Source organism: Apostichopus japonicus, chromosome 1 (assembly GCF_037975245.1).
Source record: "Apostichopus japonicus isolate 1M-3 chromosome 1, ASM3797524v1, whole genome shotgun sequence".
NCBI lineage: Eukaryota > Metazoa > Echinodermata > Holothuroidea > Aspidochirotida > Stichopodidae > Apostichopus > Apostichopus japonicus.
In genome coordinates this window covers 13,862,551-13,884,364 of record NC_092561.1, presented here as the reverse complement: position 1 = coordinate 13,884,364, position 21,814 = coordinate 13,862,551, and the positions used below count along the sequence as shown (strand labels likewise).

The window sequence follows — 21,814 nt, the reverse complement described above, 5'->3', positions numbered from 1 at the left end:
TAAGCGGACGGTTCTCTGTCATCCGTACAAAGAGGGGAGACTTAACATGATTAATGTTTGCCTGTTCTTATATGCAATGGAAATCACTTGAGGAAAAATATTTAAGTTATACCAATAGGGAATTAAAGGATTTTTCAATCTTTCATCGAAACGTTACGGTGGTACTTATCTTTTCGTTGATACTTTGAGGGTACTGATTTGGTCTCTCTAAATAACAATTTATTCCAGTAGGCCTGGAGAGAGCTTTCAGCTTCAGTGCCTTCTGATAATTTATTAAATCAAATCATTTGGAACAACAGCTCGATTCATAACTATAACCCGGTCTGTAATGAATTGTTTTACTCTGCTGGTATCAAATATGTAAGGGATCTAGTTAATATTATGGAAATTGGTGGCTTCTGCTGACTTGAGTAATAAATACATTATCCATTCTCGCCATTACATACATGAACATAATTTTATACATGCTATTCTCAGCCACTGAAAGAACTCTTTGATTACGGTTACGTATCCTTTGCAACAGAAAATTGTCTCTATTGATATTATGCATCGTCAACAAGTCTCCAGAGGAGCCTATATAGAATTACGTAAGAATAGTGATGTCAATAATGTTACTTCCCTTTCAATATGCTCCAAGTGGCGTACCCTGTTTAACATTCCTGACGGTGAATGTAGTCAGATTTTTTTTTACAATTGTTGTTATAGTGTTCGGGATATGAAAATATGTTACTTACAGTTGAGATAATTACATTTTGTTCTTGGAACAGATCAGCTACATTTTAAGATGAAAGATTGACAGGATTCTTTATGTGCATTCTGTAAATTAGAAGATGAAGATAACCCTACTTTTTTTTGGAACTGTGATACGGTTATGAGTTTTTGGGAATGCTATTTCATGTTGTTTTCCTCACAAAAAAATTGTACAATTTGCCCATTTTAAAAGAGCTGTAGATGTGTTGATGTGTAGATGTGTTGAAAAACATATTGTATTAAAAACCACAGTTTCCATATATACAATAAATGAAAAGATATTGCCAAAGGTCTGAATGATAGCATATAAGAAACTATGGCTAAGTATATTCATTTATCGTTCTCTATTAACATTGTTTTATTACACTATTTTTGTTATATTTACATGTGTATATGCTTAATAAGACTTGATATTTAAGTTGTGTGTGTGTGTTAGGGGGGAGGGGAGGATACAAACTTCCCCCGACTGTAGAAGGGCCAGAGATAAATGAATATTTTTTATAACAAAACAGTGAATGCACTGAAGTCATTGAAGCCTCCCCAATGTAGAGTGGGTCTGAGGATCCCTTCCTTACATATCTTTAGGTTCAGGTTAGCTGCGACATTTTTCTCACAAATTTGGCCGAGTTTAACTTTTGAACTCTTCGGTCTCTTTACACTGGAGTTTAACGTTACTAAACGCGATATGAACATGCAGAGACTGATGTGCCAAATGGGATTGAAAATTTTGGTCACTTTTTGGTATGGTATGCGCGTAACGACTTTGATGGTTGACATGTCACCGTCATGACGTCATAAGTCACAGAAATACTAAATGACATGCTCAGGCACACACCCACCAGATTAAAAAGTCCATGGTTTGGAGTTCGCGACAATGTTTTCAAGTTCAGCCACGGTGTGTGCATGTGCGAGAGAGAGTAAGATTGAGCAAATAAGAGTGTGTCGTGAACTACTTGTAGAGCGTAAGTCCGAACAAGTTAAAACTTGGTTGGCAGGTGCCTGGCCATGTGAACTCTGTCCGGTGTGATAGGACGTCATTGGTCAATATCAGAGATCAAGAAACCTGCTTGTGAACATCTAAGATAAGGCAATACACCACACGATATGTAGAGAATAATTGGACAAATGTTAAAATAATACTATGTGGGTCGAGGTTAAAGGTCAATTGAGGTCAAAGGTCAACTTGGCCTTAATTGTGAGAAAAGGGTTCCGCGAACTCCTCCTACATCGTAAGTCTGATCAAGTTCAAACTAGATGTGTGAACAAATGATATACTTTTTAGTAAAATTAGGATGCCGAGAGTTAAATCATGGGGGAGATGAGTAATTTGTTGTTAGACATGGGACCATTTATTTGCTTAAAATTGTCTAATCTTATTTTTAAATTTTGGGAACATGACTTTAGTTATAATTATTTGTTCTGAATTAGTTGCAGAGAGAATAAAGAGGAGGGGCTAGTTACATATCAAATTCTATAACGTAATTTACTTGGCCATGTAGTCGAATGCCGGTGATGATGTTTTCAAGGGCATTTAACGAAATATATGTCTTATTTGAGGTCCATACAATGATCTTGTTCTGACGTGGATCGGCTGCAATGCAAGTGTGATAGTAATACTCTAATTAATGCATTTCAAGTTCATGGATCACGATTGACTTTAAGGGAGGCTATTTGGTTACAACTGATGTGATTAATTTATTTGCCATAATTGAGAATTCATTCGTGACCCGTGTTATATCATGTTTTCGAGAATGGTGTTTGGCTCATATGTTTTTCTGGATGATTAAGTATTGTCGTTGTATTAGTATTGTCTTTTCCTTTCTTTATTAAGGTTGATAAATGTATTTAGTGTAGTAATTTTCTATTATCTTTGAGTTAATTGGTGTCAGCGCATTAAAGAGAAAACCCTTGCAATGCCTGTCTGTCCTTTCTTGAACGGCGGACCCCGTCACTCACAAACCTTAAATCCAGCCCGTTTATGCAAGTACCCGTATTTGTCCTGCAGGGAATTACAATACGCAATCAAACGTACAGACTAACATGTGTTTAGTTACATGACGCCCAAAATGGAACACCACCACATATTCCTATATCACAACTATGTAACTCATCTTAACTGTAAATGTTTCACAGCGTGCACCTTAATGGCCAATCGTTTTCATTAATGACCGAAAGAGCACCAATAGGCAGCAACAGCCAACTGAATACATTATCTATAAAGACCGACAGAGCACCAATGGGCAGAAACAGCCAACTGAATACATTATCTGTAAAGACAGACAGAGCACCAATAGGCAGCAACAGCCAACTGAATACATTATCTGTAAAGACCGACAGAACACTAATAGGCAGCAACAGCCAACTGAAAATACATTATTTATAAAGACTAGATAATTAAATCGTACTTTTTGATCCGATAGCAAACAGGTGTTCTTTGCCCTTTTGTCTCGTCGTTAAATTGAATAATTGCTTTAAATAACTGTTTTGAGCACATTCTAGAATAGCGCAAAAACTCAAGAGTGATGATATATTACTCTGCTACAGGGTCATTGTAAGTCACTGATGTGTTTATACGTCAGGTTTTCGTCAATCATATATCACATTTCGTATATAGGATCTTAGTCTGTACGTTTGTATGTTATTTGCTCATTTTGACATGTTTTGTCAGGCAATATAGCGAGTACCCCCACCCCTCCTCCCCAAGAAGTGATCGTATTGGACACGTGGAGCAGAGAAGAAAAAGGGAGCAATAATTCCGCAACTGTGGTTACACGGATGTTTTTTCTCTTCAAGCTGGATAAACATAACTAATTCCGCCACTCATGTGTCTACTCGAGGGCTGTCAAGAATAAGGTCGGAAATGAAACAAATTACGTCACCTTAGAAGTCTTCCTGCAATCATGACTATCAGAATACACTATTCTTTTGCATTTTTTTCAATTGTCCCTAAGGACCCCAGGCCGCGGTCCAGATCCATAAAATGCACCACTACCCCCCCCCCCAGCCCCGCCGTATCTAGCCAGGCCTTACTAAGCTCATTAGAGTTAGGACCTATCATGTAAATATGGCAGCTATGTGGAAAAACACTACATCAGCCTTAATATTGCAAATAACACTAAGAGTACATAATCAGCCAAGCAGCAATCCTTATTACGAAAAAGTTTAAAGTTTAAGGTTTACAGTCATGAGGCTAATGCCTCCTCACACGACTTTGCAACTTAACCCTTGGTCATTGGTAACTTGTCACACCCACACACCAAAGTGTGCACAATTCAAACAATCTCTCCTGGGGCACCACAGTGCACGACAACCACGTGTCCCCCGGGGGACTTCCCATAGGGTGCAGCCACAAACCGGCGCACGCAACTATATTTACAAGTTACCTCGCAGGTCCCCATTTATACACCTGGGTGAAGAGAGGCAATGGAGATAAAGCGCCTTGCCCAAGGACACAACGCAATGATCTGGCCAGGGCTCGAACCTGTAATCCTTTGATCACAAGTCCACTGCCTTAACCACTTGACCACAACGCCCTCCCTTTTGCATTCTTCATAGTACTGATAACCATGTAGGCTAATAGCTCAGTGTAAGTACCTGTGTTATATGCACTGCTATATTTCACGACTTGCTAAAGTATAGAATGTTACAACAACAAAAACGTGGTTGAAGTTTATTATAACAAGTAGTACTCGAACACATTTAGTTGTAGCAAGCAAACCCTTATGACCGATATTGTTTCTCTATTACTGCAAGATATTACAACCATGAACAGGCTTATTGAAAACGGTTCATGAGTCATAATAGAAAATACGATACAAGCAATGGGTGTTTGTTTTGTAATAAAGAATCATACACCGTTATCGATGGATGGAAATACCCGATTGCAGAATCAAGGAACGACATTATTTCATTTCAAGCCCAACTGTATGACATTCATTATCCAGATGGCCTAATGTGAATTAAACTCTTTGCATATTTGACGGAATCTATTCCAGTAAGTATCACAATATCTGTAGGCACCAAACCTTTAACATGAAATAGACCTTATTCTCAGGAGGAAAAGCCTTGTTAATAATGTTATGTTTACATTCATCATAGTATTGATAATATGTTAATAGCTCCGTGTAACTGTTAGCGCTGTATGCATTGCTGTATTGCACGACTTGCTAAAGTTAATACAACAACATGGTTGAATTTAATTAGACAAAGTAAGTCTACAAATTATCAAGAAAGTCGCAATGAGATTTGTGCATATATTATATTTCTATAAGGTAATCAGGATGTCTAGGTGTGGATAAGGTAAATATGATTTTATTATAATTATTGTTTTGATGTTTAAAGTTAGTTTGTGTCAGGCGTTCTTAGGAGACACACTACTACAATCACATATAGACCTATGAAAAATGTCCACGAGGCTGAAGTATGTTAGTGACATTACAAACAGAACCATTGAAACCAGGATTATCCGGACATAATGGGACCGTAGGTTATTTGGTAATGAAAAAAGTCCGGGCGACGGAGCCGAGTGGATTGTGGCATGCAACTTTGTAGGAGACCTGAAAGGTATCATTAGTATTAAATGACTCCTGTTTGTTGAAAAGTATCGTTTTCAAACATATACGTGAGTTCTTTGTAACCCGACGTTTCTAAGTTTACTCTCAACTGTAAGCAGGAAATAGTCTACGAATGATTCTTGTCTAAGCATGACATCACGGACTTCTTATGCATTTCTATATAACCACAAGGTAGCCTATAGTTCAAACATTACACTTGCTTGCACTGTAAACAACGTAACTATCCGTTATTGAATTGTGTAGCCGTCTACAGCCAATGAAGTAATCAAATCTTTAAACGAAAATTAGCAAGAAAATGTTCACAACTTGTTGTTGGATTCCGTGCAGATTGGTGCATTGCACTCAATTAGTATTTGACTTAGATTTTTATGTTAGTGAAGGTACAATGGACATTTTTCTAAAGCTTCTCTACAAACATAATTAAAGTTTTACACCAGACGCTAAAGATTTTTAAAACTAATTTGCTTAAGGACAAGAACGAAATGTCAGTGATTCTTCTTGCTATTTGTGCGTTTTAACATGTGGGAACATTGTGTGGGGGGGGGGGGGGCGGGGGTAGAATGGCTGTGTTTCCCATCGGTTTTAATATTGCTCTCAGTCTCACTCTCCGTATACCAAGTCGATTGTTCAGGAAACAAATTAAGGTGTAGCCAAAAGATACCTTACGTTAGAGTTGTCTCCAATGAGCCCAATGCAGTACCCATCCTTTGTTTCATGTTTGTCCCTTCCAAAAAGCTTCAGGTTCATTCCTAACACATTCGGGGTAAATTTTGAATTCCCTGTACCCAACCACACACTCACTTTTGGTTATATTCACGAATAGTGGAATATATATTACGCTTACCTTCCTCTTCTTTAGATGTGCCTTTCTATCACTGAAGTGTAAGTTCTCTTCCTGACTTGTACTCCTACTTCCAGGGGTGTTCGTACCAGACATTCAGCCCCTTTTGATACATTCTTCACCCTACCCCACCAGAAAAATATTATGATAGTTTTACGGCTTGATGTATCAGGAAAGTTTAAATTGCCTGTAAAACCTGATCCATACGTAAAATCATAAAATTGCCTGTGACTTCAAAACACGTTTGCTGTCGTTGCAGGTAATTCAAGCCATATGTGAACGCGTTCTATCTGCCCGCACTTTTATAAAGCTGTCAGATATCATCCGCTTAATTTTACGAGTGATTTATCCTTTTCACGATATATTCATGCATACATGGACCTATATACAATATTTGCATGATTGTTTACAACCTCATTAGTTATCATTAACTTAAAGTCATACCGTTCTACCTTTGCTTTTCAAAGTTTCCATGGGAGCTTGCGGAGATTTTATCAACCTGTACCATGTACATTGTAAATTATTTACACATGCTTGAATTTCGCGCAACTAGAAAGCTAATAAGAAGTTAACTGATCTTGGTAAACCCCAGTTGAAAAACGCAAACTTAAAACGGGTATAAGACTCATGGCACATGAACGTTTTTATGGCTTCCATAATTTACAACTGGTTGAAGACATATTAAACCGACGACTTTTATTTGCAAACTTTTGCCCTTTATAGCCACAATATTAGATGAAGGCCCATATAGTTGAAAAATAAAGAAGGGCACGTTCGTGGATGTTTTAAGCACATAATAATCTCAAATGAATGTACAGTAGAGCAATTTTGACTAGGCTAGTAAGTGATTTGAGAAGAATCCATAGTTTTAACACTTAATGTTTGATTTATATTTGCTTTAAAACTACTTTCATGCATTTCATTAGACTTAGTGGCCTGCTGAGCAAAGAAACACTGAACAGACACAGTCGCCCCCCCCCCCCCCTCTCCCTCCGTCATCGGCGATGGTAGATTATACGCTCAACTTTGCACACTTATGTGGGTTCGTCTAGGATACTGTTTTTTTCAATAAGACTATCTTTCCCTAAGAAACAGTTACATTTTTAGTGGTCGTGTTGTCTACCCTTACACGTGGAGAATGATGTTAACTAAGACAGTCGAACCCTTGAGCGCTCGCAGTTTAGATGGGGCTAGTGTGTTAGCAGTATATAAATCCAGTTGACAAATATGGATGAAAATCAAAATAAAACTGTTAACAAACTGCCTATCCACTAGAAAGCCTGTGTTTCGATCCTAGCAGGATCTTCTGCTAGGGTAGAAGATCCTGCTAGGATCGAAACATCAGGCTAACTTACTTTTACACAATGATATGGTGTTCAGGGGGAGGGGTAGGGGAGGGGGGTAGCATGCAAATCATTAAAAAATCCTTCTGTTGCAGATTGTTCTAGGTTCACCTAATTTTGGCTTATCTTTGCTGGACTAAATGTACAGGCAGACTTTCAGATGAACGTCTCAGGAGCTCTCGTTAATGCAATGTGCCTCTAATGTTCCACGAGATTCTCATGCGGGTTAACCTGTACCTCGACATATCTTATTAAACGGGTTGACTGTTACCCCTACAAAGTCTAGCCACTTCAATTGACGAACCACCTCACATTGCGAAAACGTCATTTTTACAAAATTAAAAGTAGTTGAAAACTACAACCAAGATTGATAGCCCTGGTTTTCGCCGATTTTCTTATTTATTTGGTGAGCAACAAACAATGGATGGTTCTATACTACTGCTTGTGCAGCACATATCGTCAACTTTACTTATCACAAAATGGTCAATGATAACTTGACACACATAGTATGGATATAATCTGCTACTTGAGATAGCATCTCAATAGTTCGGTTATCGTCTGATTACATATCTCTGATATGAATTTGTCAGGGCCAAATAATTTACTGGATTCAGCCGGCAGAATAATTGACTGGGTGGAAAATAGGCAAGCTCAATTTACTGGGTAGGTAAAATAATTTTAACAAGGTGGGTAAAAAATGATTTGGTGGGTTGTTGCACTGACAATTTAGGCATAGTAACATGGAAATGTGCGATTACCACGTTTTGATAGTCAGGTGGGGGGAGGGGTGGAGGCGGAAGAGGTAAGTGAAAGGTCAAGAAAATTGAAATTGAAGTTCTTGCCAGTATACCTAGTTTACACGTAAACCATTTGATATGCCTATAAAATCACCCCTTTAAATAGCAGCAAGACTGAAACAAATGATGACGGTTGTCAAATGTGGTGTAAAGTACTCAGTGCGTCACTAAAAAATGTAAAAGATTCTTAGCCAAATTTAATTGAAAGGTATTTTGTTGTTAACTGGAAATTAATGGTGTTAAAATGCCATATACATTGCAATAAAATCAACCCGAGGGGCTTCACCAGGTTGTTAGTCATATCAGTGGCTAAATTGATGATTACATTTCCCTTCATATATGCAAAAGTAGTTGTAACAAATCTTTTCATCTCAAATGGTGAAATTAATGTTTTAAAAATAGTTGTATGCGAACATAATTTCTTATAATCAAATATATTAGCTGGACCATTCAAATTACAATCAAAATAGAGGCCTATCGTATAAAGATCAAATGAGATATAAAGCTATCATAACCACTCAAAAATGTGAACACATAAATTAAGAAACTCCGCTTTAAAAGTGTCTTTCATTGTCTTCTTATTTTGTCTTTCAAACAGATCACTAGGAATTACAAAACAATTCTGTTTTTCTTGTGCAGTTGAGGTACCATGACACCATGGCTGAAGCTGATAACGAGTACGTATTTAAGTTTTAAAAGTGGCAAATATTGGGGATGAACCGTGAGTGTAAACTCGGGTCACCCTTGTGTAAATCAACGTGTACGTTGGCGTTTATAGTGATCTCACGTATCCGTAGTACAATACGCAGGATTAAAGGATTTTCTGTAGGGTGGTGCGTTTACTGAAATGTGACGATGCTTTAAAGATTGTCCTATGGAAGGTTCTTGTTTTGTGTAAACTTGAAGTTGTTTGGATAGAAATAGATGCTACATTTGACAAATAAGGCGATTTGTTACGTGTTATTTGACGCAGTCAGTTATAACGTCCCCGGAGAACGAAAGACCACCCAAGGTAATTACAAAACGCAATTAGCACCATTTTAATGAAGCCCCCTGTAGGCCAGATAATAGGTAAGCATATTGATACTGCATCCCGTAATCTAGATGGTCACTTCTAAAATGTACCTTGGGGCACAAAAGAGCGGTCGGTCTAGTAATGCACGTCAAATGACCACATGTATTCGCTGGGAATTTAAACGAAACCCTATTCACATCAGAGACTGTCTGAGTGTACAAAGCGTCTGATTCGAGGCACCAACTATCATAACTTGATTGTAGTCTCTCCTTTCGTGACCAATCCCACAGTTGCTCCTTGATATACGCATTTGTACCCAGGGTAATGGTGACCTTAAAAAGTTGTTCATACGTCCCTCCCAACCGTGACCACCCCCACCCCGCGTAGAGGCATGCGATCGCCACACGTGCATTGCGAGTTGAATAACACGTTGACTCTCACGAGTGTTATTGGGCTTTAAATCCTAGACATGGATGGAAACGAAACTGTCGAAAGAAGTTTACTTTCAACATTTTGGTGATTGCGAGATACGCCTCGGATTTTCATGAAGTTTCCTTTGTTGAGCCCTTTCACAAGTGCCAGTATCTCTTCGTTAAGCGATGCAAGGTTCCGAAAGACAATTGATGTATAACATGACGAGGGTTTCTGCAATGTCTTTGGCTGTTTGCCCCAAAACATGAAGAGTGATAAATGGTATAAACTTTCGAAACCAAGTTTGCTTGCCTCACTGTAAACAAGCTGGCATCGATACCCTGACAACAATAGGCCTATGTACTGAATAACAGCTTGCTTAAGTATTAAAATATAAGTACGGTATCCGGTTAATCTCTCCATTTTATAAATCTCATGATTGTCTTAGTGTCTTTGAACGATAGATCCCTGTAAGATTTCGTCAGATATCAAAGGTATCTTCAACATTTACAATGCTACCTGACAAGCCTGAATAGTTTAATTTTGACAGCATCTTGTATGTTTCTTATTGCAGGTCACCGATACATTTTGACTTAGGATATAATATGCAACATCATCCACGAGGTCTTGCTATCATTTTTAATAATGAACGTTTTGAAAAAATGGCAAACAGGACCGGTACTCGGATAGACAGAGACAAACTATACACTACCTTCAAGAATCTAGGTTTCGAAGTACACGTATTTGATGATTACACTGCTAATAGAATCAGTGATGTTCTGCTTAAAGGTAAAGATTAAATAAGAACTTCTGTGCTAAGCCCCGTGTCTCCAAATTACCAATGAAAAAATATATTCGAGATTCTGTATTTGAATTTAGTCCAATAGCATTTAGCGTCTTATTTTCCCTCCCAAGCGGAGTGAAAACTTCTTAAGACGCAGATAGGGACAAGGAGACAAAACTTTAATAAGGAATAACGTGACGCATTTAGAACCTTAAGGTTTTTTTTTTTTTTTGTGGAATTCGTGATCTGGTTACGGGCGTCCCATTATGCAGGGTCTATATCGTATTATCGAATATTTGTCAGATAATTTGACCACAAGGAGTAACAAATACACTGTGCCATAACATCTCTTCGTAGTCCAAGCACGTAGGTCCCAGTTGTTGCTTCTGTAGGACAGCACCTCAAAAAATGGTTAGGTAAGAACACCCGGTTCTCATAGTTTCATCAGTTTAAATGTGTATTATAATTATAAATATGTCTTACATATAAGACCAGTTGATACTGAGGAGTTGCAAATAGAAAATACTAAACACACAATTATATCCATAATGATTGACTGGACTAAGCAGACTATTGTAAAGTTTTCGCCAAAACAATTCGTCTAAATTATAACATTTAATATATATTGTTGAATTAGTTTTATTTTACAATGAATGTAGCGCTTTTCACTTTTATAGCCGGCAGATTCGATCACTCAGATTTCGACTGCTTCCTGTGTGTGTTTCTTACACATGGTGATGAAGGCATCATTTATGGAAGCGACGGTGATCCAGACAGTTTTAAAAGCGATGGTAATGTGAATTCGACGAGCAGGACGTGGTTGCTGCTCAATGATGATGTATTCGATATTTTTCGAGGAAGTAATTGTAGATCACTTATTGGAAAACCAAAGATATTCATCATCCAAGTAAGTTGATGCCATTATGAATTGGACGAAGTTGTCTACATTAACAATAGGTTTCAGCTTTGACTATACCTATACGAACCAAAATAGAAACAAACTAAATACAACTTCCAAACAGGAAGCATTGAAGTGGCTTTCAACCTTCCTAGGTATGATGGGTATGTCAACTTATATCAACATATGGGATTACGTATGTCACTGAGGCCAAAGTTCAAACTAAACAAATTATGTACTTTATCTGCTCGTGCAAATGGAAACCTCAAATAGACTTGAAACCTTGAGAAATATATTTTTATCATTAAGCCTGATGTCAAATATTAAATTTTAATGCTGCCTCATGTTAGAAATTCTCATTAACTACTCTACTTTTCCCTTTTTTATGGATGTGTCCCTTGATAGAGACTTATGCTTTAAAGCACTTCAGAATGAAAGTTAAAAACCTCAATGAAGCGAAAGTGAGATTTGCTGTGGATACAAGGACAAATGTGGACTAGACTTGCAACGTTCAAAAGTTTTGTCAAAATACATAGTTAGAATGAAGACTGAGGTAAAAACGCAATGGGAAAAAGGACGAAATGTTGATTTGTTCAATGCAGCGATCATCAAAGATAATGTTAGCGTCACGAAGGGCATGAATGGAGTTATCGATGAGATACGCAATTCATGGATTGTCCTCATGTTCTATTTTCTTTTGACAAATCAAAACTAAACTTAAATTGTATTTTCATTTTATTTTCAATTAATCAACCGTTTCAAATAGATACGATCAAAACATAATAGTAAAAACACACAAGTATCCACACAGACCTTTTGAAAGAACTATACATTAAATTATTCTGTAAACGTTTGCTATTGTTAATATATACTCATTGGCGTATCTAGGAGCTCAGGGGACCATATTAACAATGGGAGTTTCACACAAAGTTATTAACCGAAAAGTTATGATCGAAAATTTCTTAGTTTTCCTGGGTTACATGGATGGGTCGGATATGGGTATGTTGGGCTAGGGCTAGGGAGGCATGGAGAGTCGGCTGTTGTAAGGGGTGGTATATTGGTCTTATTTACTCTAAACAGAACACCAACGATTTTCTACAATGTATGAAATATGGATTTGCATTGGTTATATACATATATCGAATTAACGTGTTTAAGTATGTTCCTCTTAGTCCTCATTATTGTATCATTGGAAAGAACCTTTACAGGAATTCGTACCAATTCTCAACGTTTATTTATCTATTAAGAAATTAGCTAACATATCCAAATGCTGTTCAGTAATGTAATGTAATCGTTCCATACCCCATGCCTACATCGCCTGGCTCTAACGTTCCAGCTCTGGACAAAACCTAGATCTATACGACATTGTGTATGGAATTGTTCAGAGAGTCAATTCGCATGGCATGACGGTGTGGATGCTCCCTGGTGTAAAGGTGTGGACCCATATTAAGCCCAGTAACTAGTATATTGGTAGACGCCGTGTCCTGAATGATGCATAGCAAGTCATGCATCGTTGCTGTGTTATTATTATTATTTATCGTTTCTAAAGTACTAAATTAATGTATCCTTTTTAATTCTTCACGTTCTGCACCCCAGTGGATGTACACGCACATGACGTAATTATAATGCATCATGATTAACATGATCAATATATTTATTGTGCTTGTAACTGCCTGTTTATCAAATATAATCAATTGTAACAAGAAACATTCTATGGTTTACCATCAAAAACATTTTATTGATCGAGACATCTTGTCTCTGCTGTTCAATTTCAAAGACATTAATGAATGAATCTATAAAAAATTCTCCCCAAAAAACATACAACTATTATTACCTAGATGTTTCACAACACACATTGTGCGATTTTAAAATACATTTATATTAATAGAGTCGAAGTTTGCATAATATCATCAAATTATTCTATTGCGAACACACTTTATTCAGTTTCTAAATTGACAAACAAGAAAATATACCTTCCATTTGCACATCAATCGAATTGCATACTGCTATTTGAAAATTTTAATTTTAATTAACTTAATTATCTTAGTTATGGTACTGTACATTTATTTACGTGCTAAATTGCTAAATCATAATCAATTTCATTGCTTAGAGTTATGTAAAACCATAATGTGGTACTTTTGATTCCGTTTTCCTAAAAATGTGAACAAATGCTTTTGCAAAAATAACTGTTCCAGTGGCGTAAGTGGCTTCAGAGTTCCTATCTGTTAGATAGGAACTCTGAAGTGCATAGACTAAGGAAAATTGTTTGCAATTCTACATTTTCAAGTTAGTGTTACACGTGAAATGTCTGTGACATTAGTTTATAAGTATCCTTCAAACTTTTTGGAAGCTTTCGCTTTTGAACACTAACATACGATGCAAATATAAGCAATGTGTATAAAGAAATTAACCTTCATCCAGGTCATCACGATAGTGTGTATTAAATTGTTCAGGGAGTCAATTCGCATGACATGGCGGGATGGATGCTCCCTGGTGTAAAGATATGGACCCTTATAAAGCTCAGTAACTAGTGTATTGGTAGACGCCGTGTCCTGAATGATGCATCGCAAGTCATGCATCGTAACTGTGCTATTATTATTATTTATCGTTTCTAAAGTACTAAATTTATGTCACATTTTGTATTCTTTGTGAAATTTTTCTATTGCTCACAGGCACACTCATAATACCTAACCCAACCTCGCGTGAATCCTCATTCTTAAAGTTGGAAACAACTGTGCTCTTGCTCAAGTTGTACTAAACCATGTACTTATTCTTTCTATTTTTTTATTGTTATTTCTATTATTTTATTTATTTATTCATTCCAGTATAAATATAAAATTTATAAAGTGGAGTCATAAAATTCGTTGACAGGAAGAAAAACGAATATAAAAGAGACAAACATGTTAAGTTGATAGGATATCATATAAACTACTTACAAAAGTAAACTATAAACGATATAACAAACACTCTAACAAAAATTCTAAGGACTCGGATGGAATGTAGCAAGCAGAAAGGTATATAAAAGAGTTTATGTAAATTTGTGCTCTGTATTTTAGTAAGATGTGGGGATTTCTTAGATTTCTGTTCGATTTTTTTGCAGGACACTTTTTAGTAGAGTTTACAAAGGGTGATTTTGATTCATTAAGCAATTCTTTTAAACTCAGTTCTTGCAGCAGCATTTAGTTTTCTAAAATTATATTGCAATCTAAATTAAATATAGCTGATGTGTATTTAAGAAACTTCATCATTGTTTCGTTGTCTTTGTACAATATATTACAAATGGTATCAGCCAGTGGTAGAATAGTAGTTTTGAATACATTTTCTTAGCACTTTTGTTAAAGAAATACAAAACGTTAGCCACACTATATACTATATAATAAACTTTGATAAATACCCTTGAGCCGTGGCACGAAAAGGTCAAATTGCCATCGATGTATACTCCTAAGTTCTCAGTTCTAGCCACCTTAGACCCCTCAATAATAATAAGCTGCAAATTTGATAGAATGAGACCGTCATCTTTTATGTTGTTGGTTTCAAAACACATTTCCTTTGATATATATATATTTTTTTTTGGGGGGGGGGGGTGGTGGGCGGGTTGAAGGAAACAATTTTGCGGTCACATATTGGAACTACGTGGTCACATGTTTGGATGAATTAAATGTTTGATGTAAAAAATGTTTGCAGTAACTGGATTCTTCGATTGCCTTGTAATTTACGTTCTGGAACAGCAAGTGCCTTCTCCTTTGTTATGTCGAGCAACCTAAATGGCTAAACAATCCCAATGTATAGAAACAAGGGCTGAGGGTGTATCAGTCTGGTGAAGTTCATTTTGTTTGTGTTTCCATGTGCCGACTTAGTGGATTTTTTTCAAGAGGTCTGGTATAACTTCCAATATGATCCTGGACTTTTCAGCCTGTGGAAGAAAACATCAAAGATTCTCTCAAATCTGAAGAGTGCTATGCAAATTTTCTTGTAATCCGGTCTAAACGCAGCCCCATCCTTTGTAGCATAATAACTACTGAAGAAACAAAATTATGCTAGCACCCTCCAACGTTTCATGTATAAGTACGTGACATTTAACTATGCAACTAGGTATTACTAAGCCAGACAAAGGTAGTAAAAAATTAGGCTAGAGTGATGCTCGCGATGAGCAACGCCGCCAACAGCGTAGAGAAACCGTATTTCTGTAGGTAGATGTTACATTTTAACGTTTCTTCATATATGAAACTGAACACTTTAGGAAGCATAAAGTGGACATGAGCTTGAGTTTTGATGCCTTCATTTGTCATGATACTGATATTTGTGTATTGGTCTGATTACATTCTCATTGAAAAGGTGTTAAAAAACCAAGATAATTAATGATATTACACCCCCTCCCTCCCCACCATCCGAAGTTGCACTATGACATGACACATTTGCAAAAGGTGGCTCCACGTAATTTATACTCCTATCGTAAAAGATGTGTAAGTTGTATATCCTACGTAGGTTACCGGAAAAATCACATCAGTAAACGTTATTGCAGACAAGATTGATGTGAAAGGCAACATAATTCTGATCTGCATTGGTTACCACTTTTTCTATAGTGAGTGTTCTCGCGGAAACGTTTCGCCTAACTAGCTAAACCAGTTTTTGTTAGTCCAAGCCTATATACTCTTTATCATAATAAGGATTAAGTTACGTTATCTTGGGACTGAAGGCGTTGGTCGATTAAGGGTACACATGTACTTATCGTAGCTCTTTGAATTCGTTCATTTCTGCTATCGTGTTTTCATCAAAATACTTTGAGATTCGTTGTGTTTGTTACTGTGGAGTTATTTATTGTATGTTCCTGTCAATCTGCATGTTTTCTGTCTTCAATCTGTGCTGCTTTTGTGTTTTTATGTGTCAGTGTTATCCGTACGTTTTAGGTCTTGAGCGTCAGTGTATCCTATCGTTCTTTGTAACGTCTCTGTTGAGCCTAATATGCTCATTGTGAGTAAATCGATATTCTGTGTTTACAGATGACAGTCTTATTTTGTATCTAAACCCTCTCACACAAGCACCCTACCCACCCCGCACTCAAATGACACCAATGTCGTCCTAGAGATCATTTATTTGGGAAAAGCGCGGAACAGTTTTGAGAGACATTATAATTTTAGGCATGGTACAATGTTGAAAATTATGTAATCAAAAGTAGATAGCTAAAATAAGAGCAAACACTGGTATTATAGTATAGGAGTTATCAAATATGGTTAACAAATCAGATTTCCTTTGTCACAGCACGGTTGCTTTTGTTTTAGTAAAAAAACGATACTTATATGTGCGCTATATTTAAAACAAATAAGTCCTAACACCTCAACTGTTAATAAGTATAGGCTTCCAGAACTAATGAGGGATACTCTGGAAATCAGTGCTTCTGCACTGAGCAGGACTACCATCATTAAAGATGACAATAATAAAAATAAAAATGATATTTTTACATAACCTTCTTGCTTTCGTGTTGCAAGTCACGAATGATGACTAAAACAGTGTGCAGGTTTTGTCCCTTATACAACAACGTTTGAAATACACATGGTGTCCTGAATACTTAATCTTAAAGTGGGCTGAGAAAGAGGACAATGCAGTTTGGCTATGCGTCTGCCTAACGAAACTTCATCTATCTCTATCTTGTAACTATTTTAAATGGTTAACTTTTGATATCTTTCAGCTATTTAGAGTTGATACGCTATATTTCCTATAGTTTCTATTGATAAGCAAATTTACTCTGTTTACTGCCCTTCTATTTTCGCAGGCTTGTCGTGGAGGAAAGGCTGAAATTCCGAGTCAAGCAGTGCCGTTGGGCGCCCCCGCGAAGGATTTTGAGACATCAGCTGGAGTGAGAGTTACAATTCCGACTGAGGCTGACTTTCTTATAAGTTATTCTTCTTCAGATGGTAGGTGGACTTAAGTATACCTGTCCAAGTGTATAACGTAGAAATAGAGCTAAACGACAAAAGGTTATACATCTCCAAAAACACCCTACCAATTGCATTGAACAAGGTTACCTCTCCAAGGTCTGTAGATACTCAAAACGTCTACAACTGGTTTGTTATTTCGCAAAGCGGTTTCACGTTAGAACTTAAAAGGCTGAAATAAATATGAGTGTTCAACTTGACGTAACTTTGTCAGGGGCAGTTTCTTTAGTACTCAAGTCCATATTCGAATTACGAAGTACATGTCTCATCTCGGGCTAATGGCTTTGCATTCGTACTTTCACTGTAATGCAGAGTATTGAAAGACTGTCAAATCAGTCAAAAATAATTTTCTTCTGGACTTTCTTTTAACATCTCTTTGAGAGGTAGTCTAATTCTCGAGTTTCTACGATGCGACAAACTCATGTGCATTCTAGAAAAGGGACGTTATACTAGGTTAAGATATAACTCAACCAGCGGTCTAATATGCAATACTGCAATGCTCTTGTGATTCAGATATGATAATGAAATTTAAGTTTTAAGTCACTGTAACAATTTATGTGAACGTATGATGTGATGTCATAGCTTTCAAACGGGTCAAGAACATTTTGGTTTGCTTTAATTCTTCACTTTGAAGATAATAAATGTGCCAGCCTGCCTAAATTGTGACAAAGGGCCCACACCCAGCTAGCTAGCTCCTCACACACCTTTTGTGAAGCTTCCTATATGTCAATAATGCCACTAAAGCTTCCTATAAAGCTTCCTATATGCCACGGCTTCATCACTTAATCACCAACACCAGAAATGAAATATCATACGATAGTTTGAAGAATTTTTTGCAGGTGGCAGAATTGTCTACCACTACATAATGAAACTTAGTCGAGACTGCTACATATTGAATAGGCCTATCCTATTTTAAGTTGGAGAAATACTTCAACAGTAAGAATATATTTGTGAAGAAAGGAAAGGTCTTCCTCTGATTAGTCAGACTCGAGACCTCCTATCTCTAATTTGTCATGACCCCCAACAACCCTCCCACAACTGCCATCGTCAGGCGGAGGAATTTGAGGAAGTCGATGACATTCTCTTCATTCAGCCCAAAAGATTTAGCCAACTGCTACTAGTGAACACCCCTATTTCAACCTCATAAGGAAATAAATTGTATTTATTAGCACAACTTTGCATTTGGAGATACTTATAGACTAATTTGTAGTCTAAAAATTTCCAAGAATGCGCCTTTTAAATCTTAAATTTACTATTTTGCTGGGGAGGACCTGAAAGTCGGCTTCATCGACCCCAGCGCAACATCAATCCTTTATAAAAAAAAAAATAAAATAAAAAAAAAAAATACTCGCCTCGGAACCTCCCTAATAAGTTCACTCCTAGCTTAAACAGTCGGGGCTGTAGGATGTCCTCATTAATCCCGGTCCCGGTATCAATAAAACAACATTTCTAACCCTAACTAACTTTTTCTCGTAAATATCTGATAACCAAGCCGTTAAAAAATATTTGATTGGGACGTTTAAACTAAACTTCATTCTTACTAATGAAATTTTAATAGTTTCAATCGTAATTGGCGTTTTTTTTTATGTATTCCACGTACCGGGTAAAGAGCATTGATATAACATACGTACATACTTTCCTGCTACTCACATTTTAAGCATTATATTAATGGACTCAAATGCAACTGGAAGTTATGTTACATTTATGCATAAAACAATAATGAAGTTTTTTGTGTCTTTATCAATTAAATCTTAATTCATTTCTTTGCAGGTTACTTCTCAATTCGTGAATTGTACAAAGGAACCTGGTTTATTCAAGACCTTAGCAGGGTTCTCAATCAATTCGGAAATAAAGAAGATTTTGTACAGATGCTGACTGTTGTGAATAAGTTGGTGTCTGAAAGGACTTTAGAAGTGCCTGGTAATCCTGAACCAGAAGAAAGAAAACAGATGCCGTGTTTTCTCTCAAAGCTGACTAGGCAGTTACGTCTTACTGACCAACAGTCTGGCTACTTTTCAAATTGCCAGATCATGTAAACTCGTTTCTGTGTGATAGGACGTCGTAGGTCAAAGGTCAAGAGACGTACAAATGTTTTTTAAGACGATTTCTGCTTTTCAACATTTAAGATAAGGCATCACGCCAATTAATATGTAGAGAATAATGGGACACATTTTTACATAACACTTATGTGGTTTTAAAATGGTCGAAGTCAAGTTCAATTGAGGTCTGAGGTCATCTTGTCCGAAATTGTGAGAAAAAGTGTTTCGCTAACTCCTCCTACATCGTAAATCTGATCAAGTTTAAACTAGATGTGTGAATAAATGGGATACTTTTTAGCAACATTAGAATGCCAAGAGTTTAATCATGGGGGAGATGAGTTATTTGTTGTTTGGCATGGGGCTTTGTTTGCTTAAAGATTGTCTAAGCTTACTTTTAACTTTTTGGAGCATGACTTTAGTTATGCATTTTTTCTAAATTTAGCAGCAGTGATCATGAAATGGAAGGGGCAGTTTACGTGTTAAATTTCATTTTTGGTTTCGATGATAATCGTAACGTATGCATTCATGCAGGCGAAGAGTGTGTGTGTGTGCTTGCTTGTGTGTGTGTGTGGGTGTGTGTGTGACGACTCGCTTGTAAACACGACATCTCAAGAAGGGAAGCTTGGACCAATCTTCTATTGGTGTATATGAGTAACATATTGAGTAGAAAAACTCTATGATTTTGTGGGGAGGTCAAAGGTCATTTGGGGTCACCAGGGGCCAAATAGTGAAAACCTTGTAAACAAGATATCTCAAGGAGGTGAACTTGGACCAATCTCGCATATCGTGTGAAGGAGTACCACATTGAGTTCACACTCCCAATTTTTTGGTGGAGGTACAAGTCCATTTGGGGTCACTAGAGGTCAAAATCTCATATTTAGTATTTAGTTGGTACACGTTCAGTACAAAATTTATGGAGTTTTGAGAAAGGTTCGCTGTTGTTGCTGCTGGGAATTTTGGAAGATAGATGTTCATACAACCTCAGATTTTCATTGTTTTAAGTTTAAATTTCATACTGAAAAGAAACATGACTTTCCAATGCGCTATTACGTAGCACCATGTAATCTGCCTAACTGCCTAACCTTTGTTCGTAGAAAGTATTGCTGTTGCAGATATGTACTTTGGAGACTTGAACAACAATCATAGGCCTACTGGCGAGTGCAATTTAGCGAGTAGAATTTTAGCCACGGTCGCCACGGAGTACTTTTAAAAAATATTTGTCGAGGCCTGAAAACATTCAAAACATGATTTCTCATGGTAGAAATCATGGATACTTGTCAAACATGATATATGGATTTGTCATATTGAGTACAAGAATCCTATTGCTTGTGAGGTCAAATCTCCTATTGGTCACCAGGGGTCAAACTGTGAAAAACCTTTTACATGATATCTAACGATGGAAATCGTGGATACCTCTAATACTTGGTATGTGGATTCATAGCATTGAGTACAATACCCCTATTGCTTTAAGTGGAGGTGTGCATAGCCACGTACAGTACACTGAACTGTGTTTATCATGCAATAGAGGTATTTTAACAGCTAGTTCTGGTTATACTAACAAGCAGAAGTCAAGTGCATTGAAGTCATCGAAACCTCAATGTATTTTGTATTTTGGTTTGTCCATGCAGACGACAATCGATGAAGATGTTTTCAAGGGCATGTTACGAATAAATTGTGTTATTTTAGGTCTACACCATGATATTGTTTTCATGTGGATCGGTTACAATGCAAGTGTGATTGTGATCCTTTAATTTATTTATTGCAAAGTTGTGGTTTGACTTTAAGGGAAGCTATCTGGTTACAATTGATCTGACCAATTTATTTGCCATACTTGAGTCTTCATTAGGAACCTGTGTTATATTATGTTTTCGGGATTAGTTTTGGACTCACATGTTTTTCTGGATGATTAAGTATTGTCATTGGATTAGTATTATCTTTTCCTTTCTTGATCTAAGTTGAGAAATGAATTTAATATATTAATTTTAGATTTCCTTTCAGTTAACCGTTGTCTGTGCATTAAAGAGCAACTCTATCAATGCCTTTTTGTCCTTTTTTGAGCGAAAAGACCCCTACACTCACAAACTATACATCCCGCCCGGTTATGCAAATTACACTTATTCGTCCTGGGAAATAACTACACGGTACCCAGAAATACGGACGTACATAAGTACATAATTCAACTTTACTAGGATGTATGTCAAAGATCAGATTAAGGGTAGGGGTTGGGGAGGGTTAAGGAGATGGAGACCGGGAGGCTGTAGAAGTTTCAGATGTAAATCGAATTTCACCTCTTGCACTTTCCAAAACGTCATCCCCTAATTAAAGTCAGTCGTATGAAATTCAAATCCTCTCCGTGCACACCTACGAAATCCTGTTCACGCCACTGCAGTGTAATTCCACTGCCGATCAATGCCATTGCTGCTGGATTA

The 21,814-nt window shown here is 37.0% G+C and overlaps 2 protein-coding genes and 1 long non-coding RNA gene across 7 annotated transcripts in view; 2 read left to right on the top strand and 1 right to left on the bottom strand.

Moving 5' to 3' along the window:
• Window positions 1–6,297, bottom strand: part of LOC139968444 (uncharacterized) — a 143,514-nt gene extending 137,217 nt beyond the window's left edge. For both annotated transcript variants that reach the window (XR_011793445.1, XR_011793451.1), the window contains exon 1: window positions 6,169–6,297. This is a non-coding gene — a long non-coding RNA (uncharacterized lncRNA). The remainder of the gene's footprint in view (window positions 1–6,168) is intronic.
• The window catches only part of LOC139968307 (caspase-6-like), a 120,616-nt gene that overhangs the window by 58,342 nt on the left and 40,460 nt on the right, over window positions 1–21,814 (top strand). The window lies entirely within an intron of this gene.
• Window positions 4,428–21,385, top strand: LOC139968333 (caspase-6-like). 3 transcript variants are annotated; one of them, XM_071972613.1, is made up of 6 exons: window positions 4,428–4,644; window positions 8,904–8,982; window positions 10,306–10,520; window positions 11,193–11,422; window positions 17,184–17,325; window positions 19,117–21,385. In XM_071972613.1, exons 2-6 carry the CDS (start codon window positions 8,963–8,965, stop codon window positions 19,380–19,382), a joined length of 873 nt encoding a protein of 290 aa, XP_071828714.1. In that variant the 5' UTR covers window positions 4,428–4,644; window positions 8,904–8,962; the 3' UTR covers window positions 19,383–21,385. The 3 variants fall into 3 exon arrangements, with proteins under 3 accessions (XP_071828714.1, XP_071828713.1, XP_071828715.1); XM_071972612.1 differs by having other exon boundaries at window positions 4,430–4,744; window positions 19,117–21,383; XM_071972614.1 differs by lacking the exon at window positions 4,428–4,644 and adding an exon at window positions 5,238–5,313.

Bases quoted from the DNA above. Each gene is read 5' to 3' on its own strand.
- LOC139968333 (XM_071972613.1), top strand. From the start codon at position 8,963: ATGGCTGAAGCTGATAACGA. The intron at 8,983-10,305 runs GTACGTATTTAA...TTCTTATTGCAG, and splicing joins ATGGCTGAAGCTGATAACGA to GTCACCGATACATTTTGACT. The intron at 11,423-17,183 runs GTAAGTTGATGC...CTATTTTCGCAG, and splicing joins CAAAGATATTCATCATCCAA to GCTTGTCGTGGAGGAAAGGC.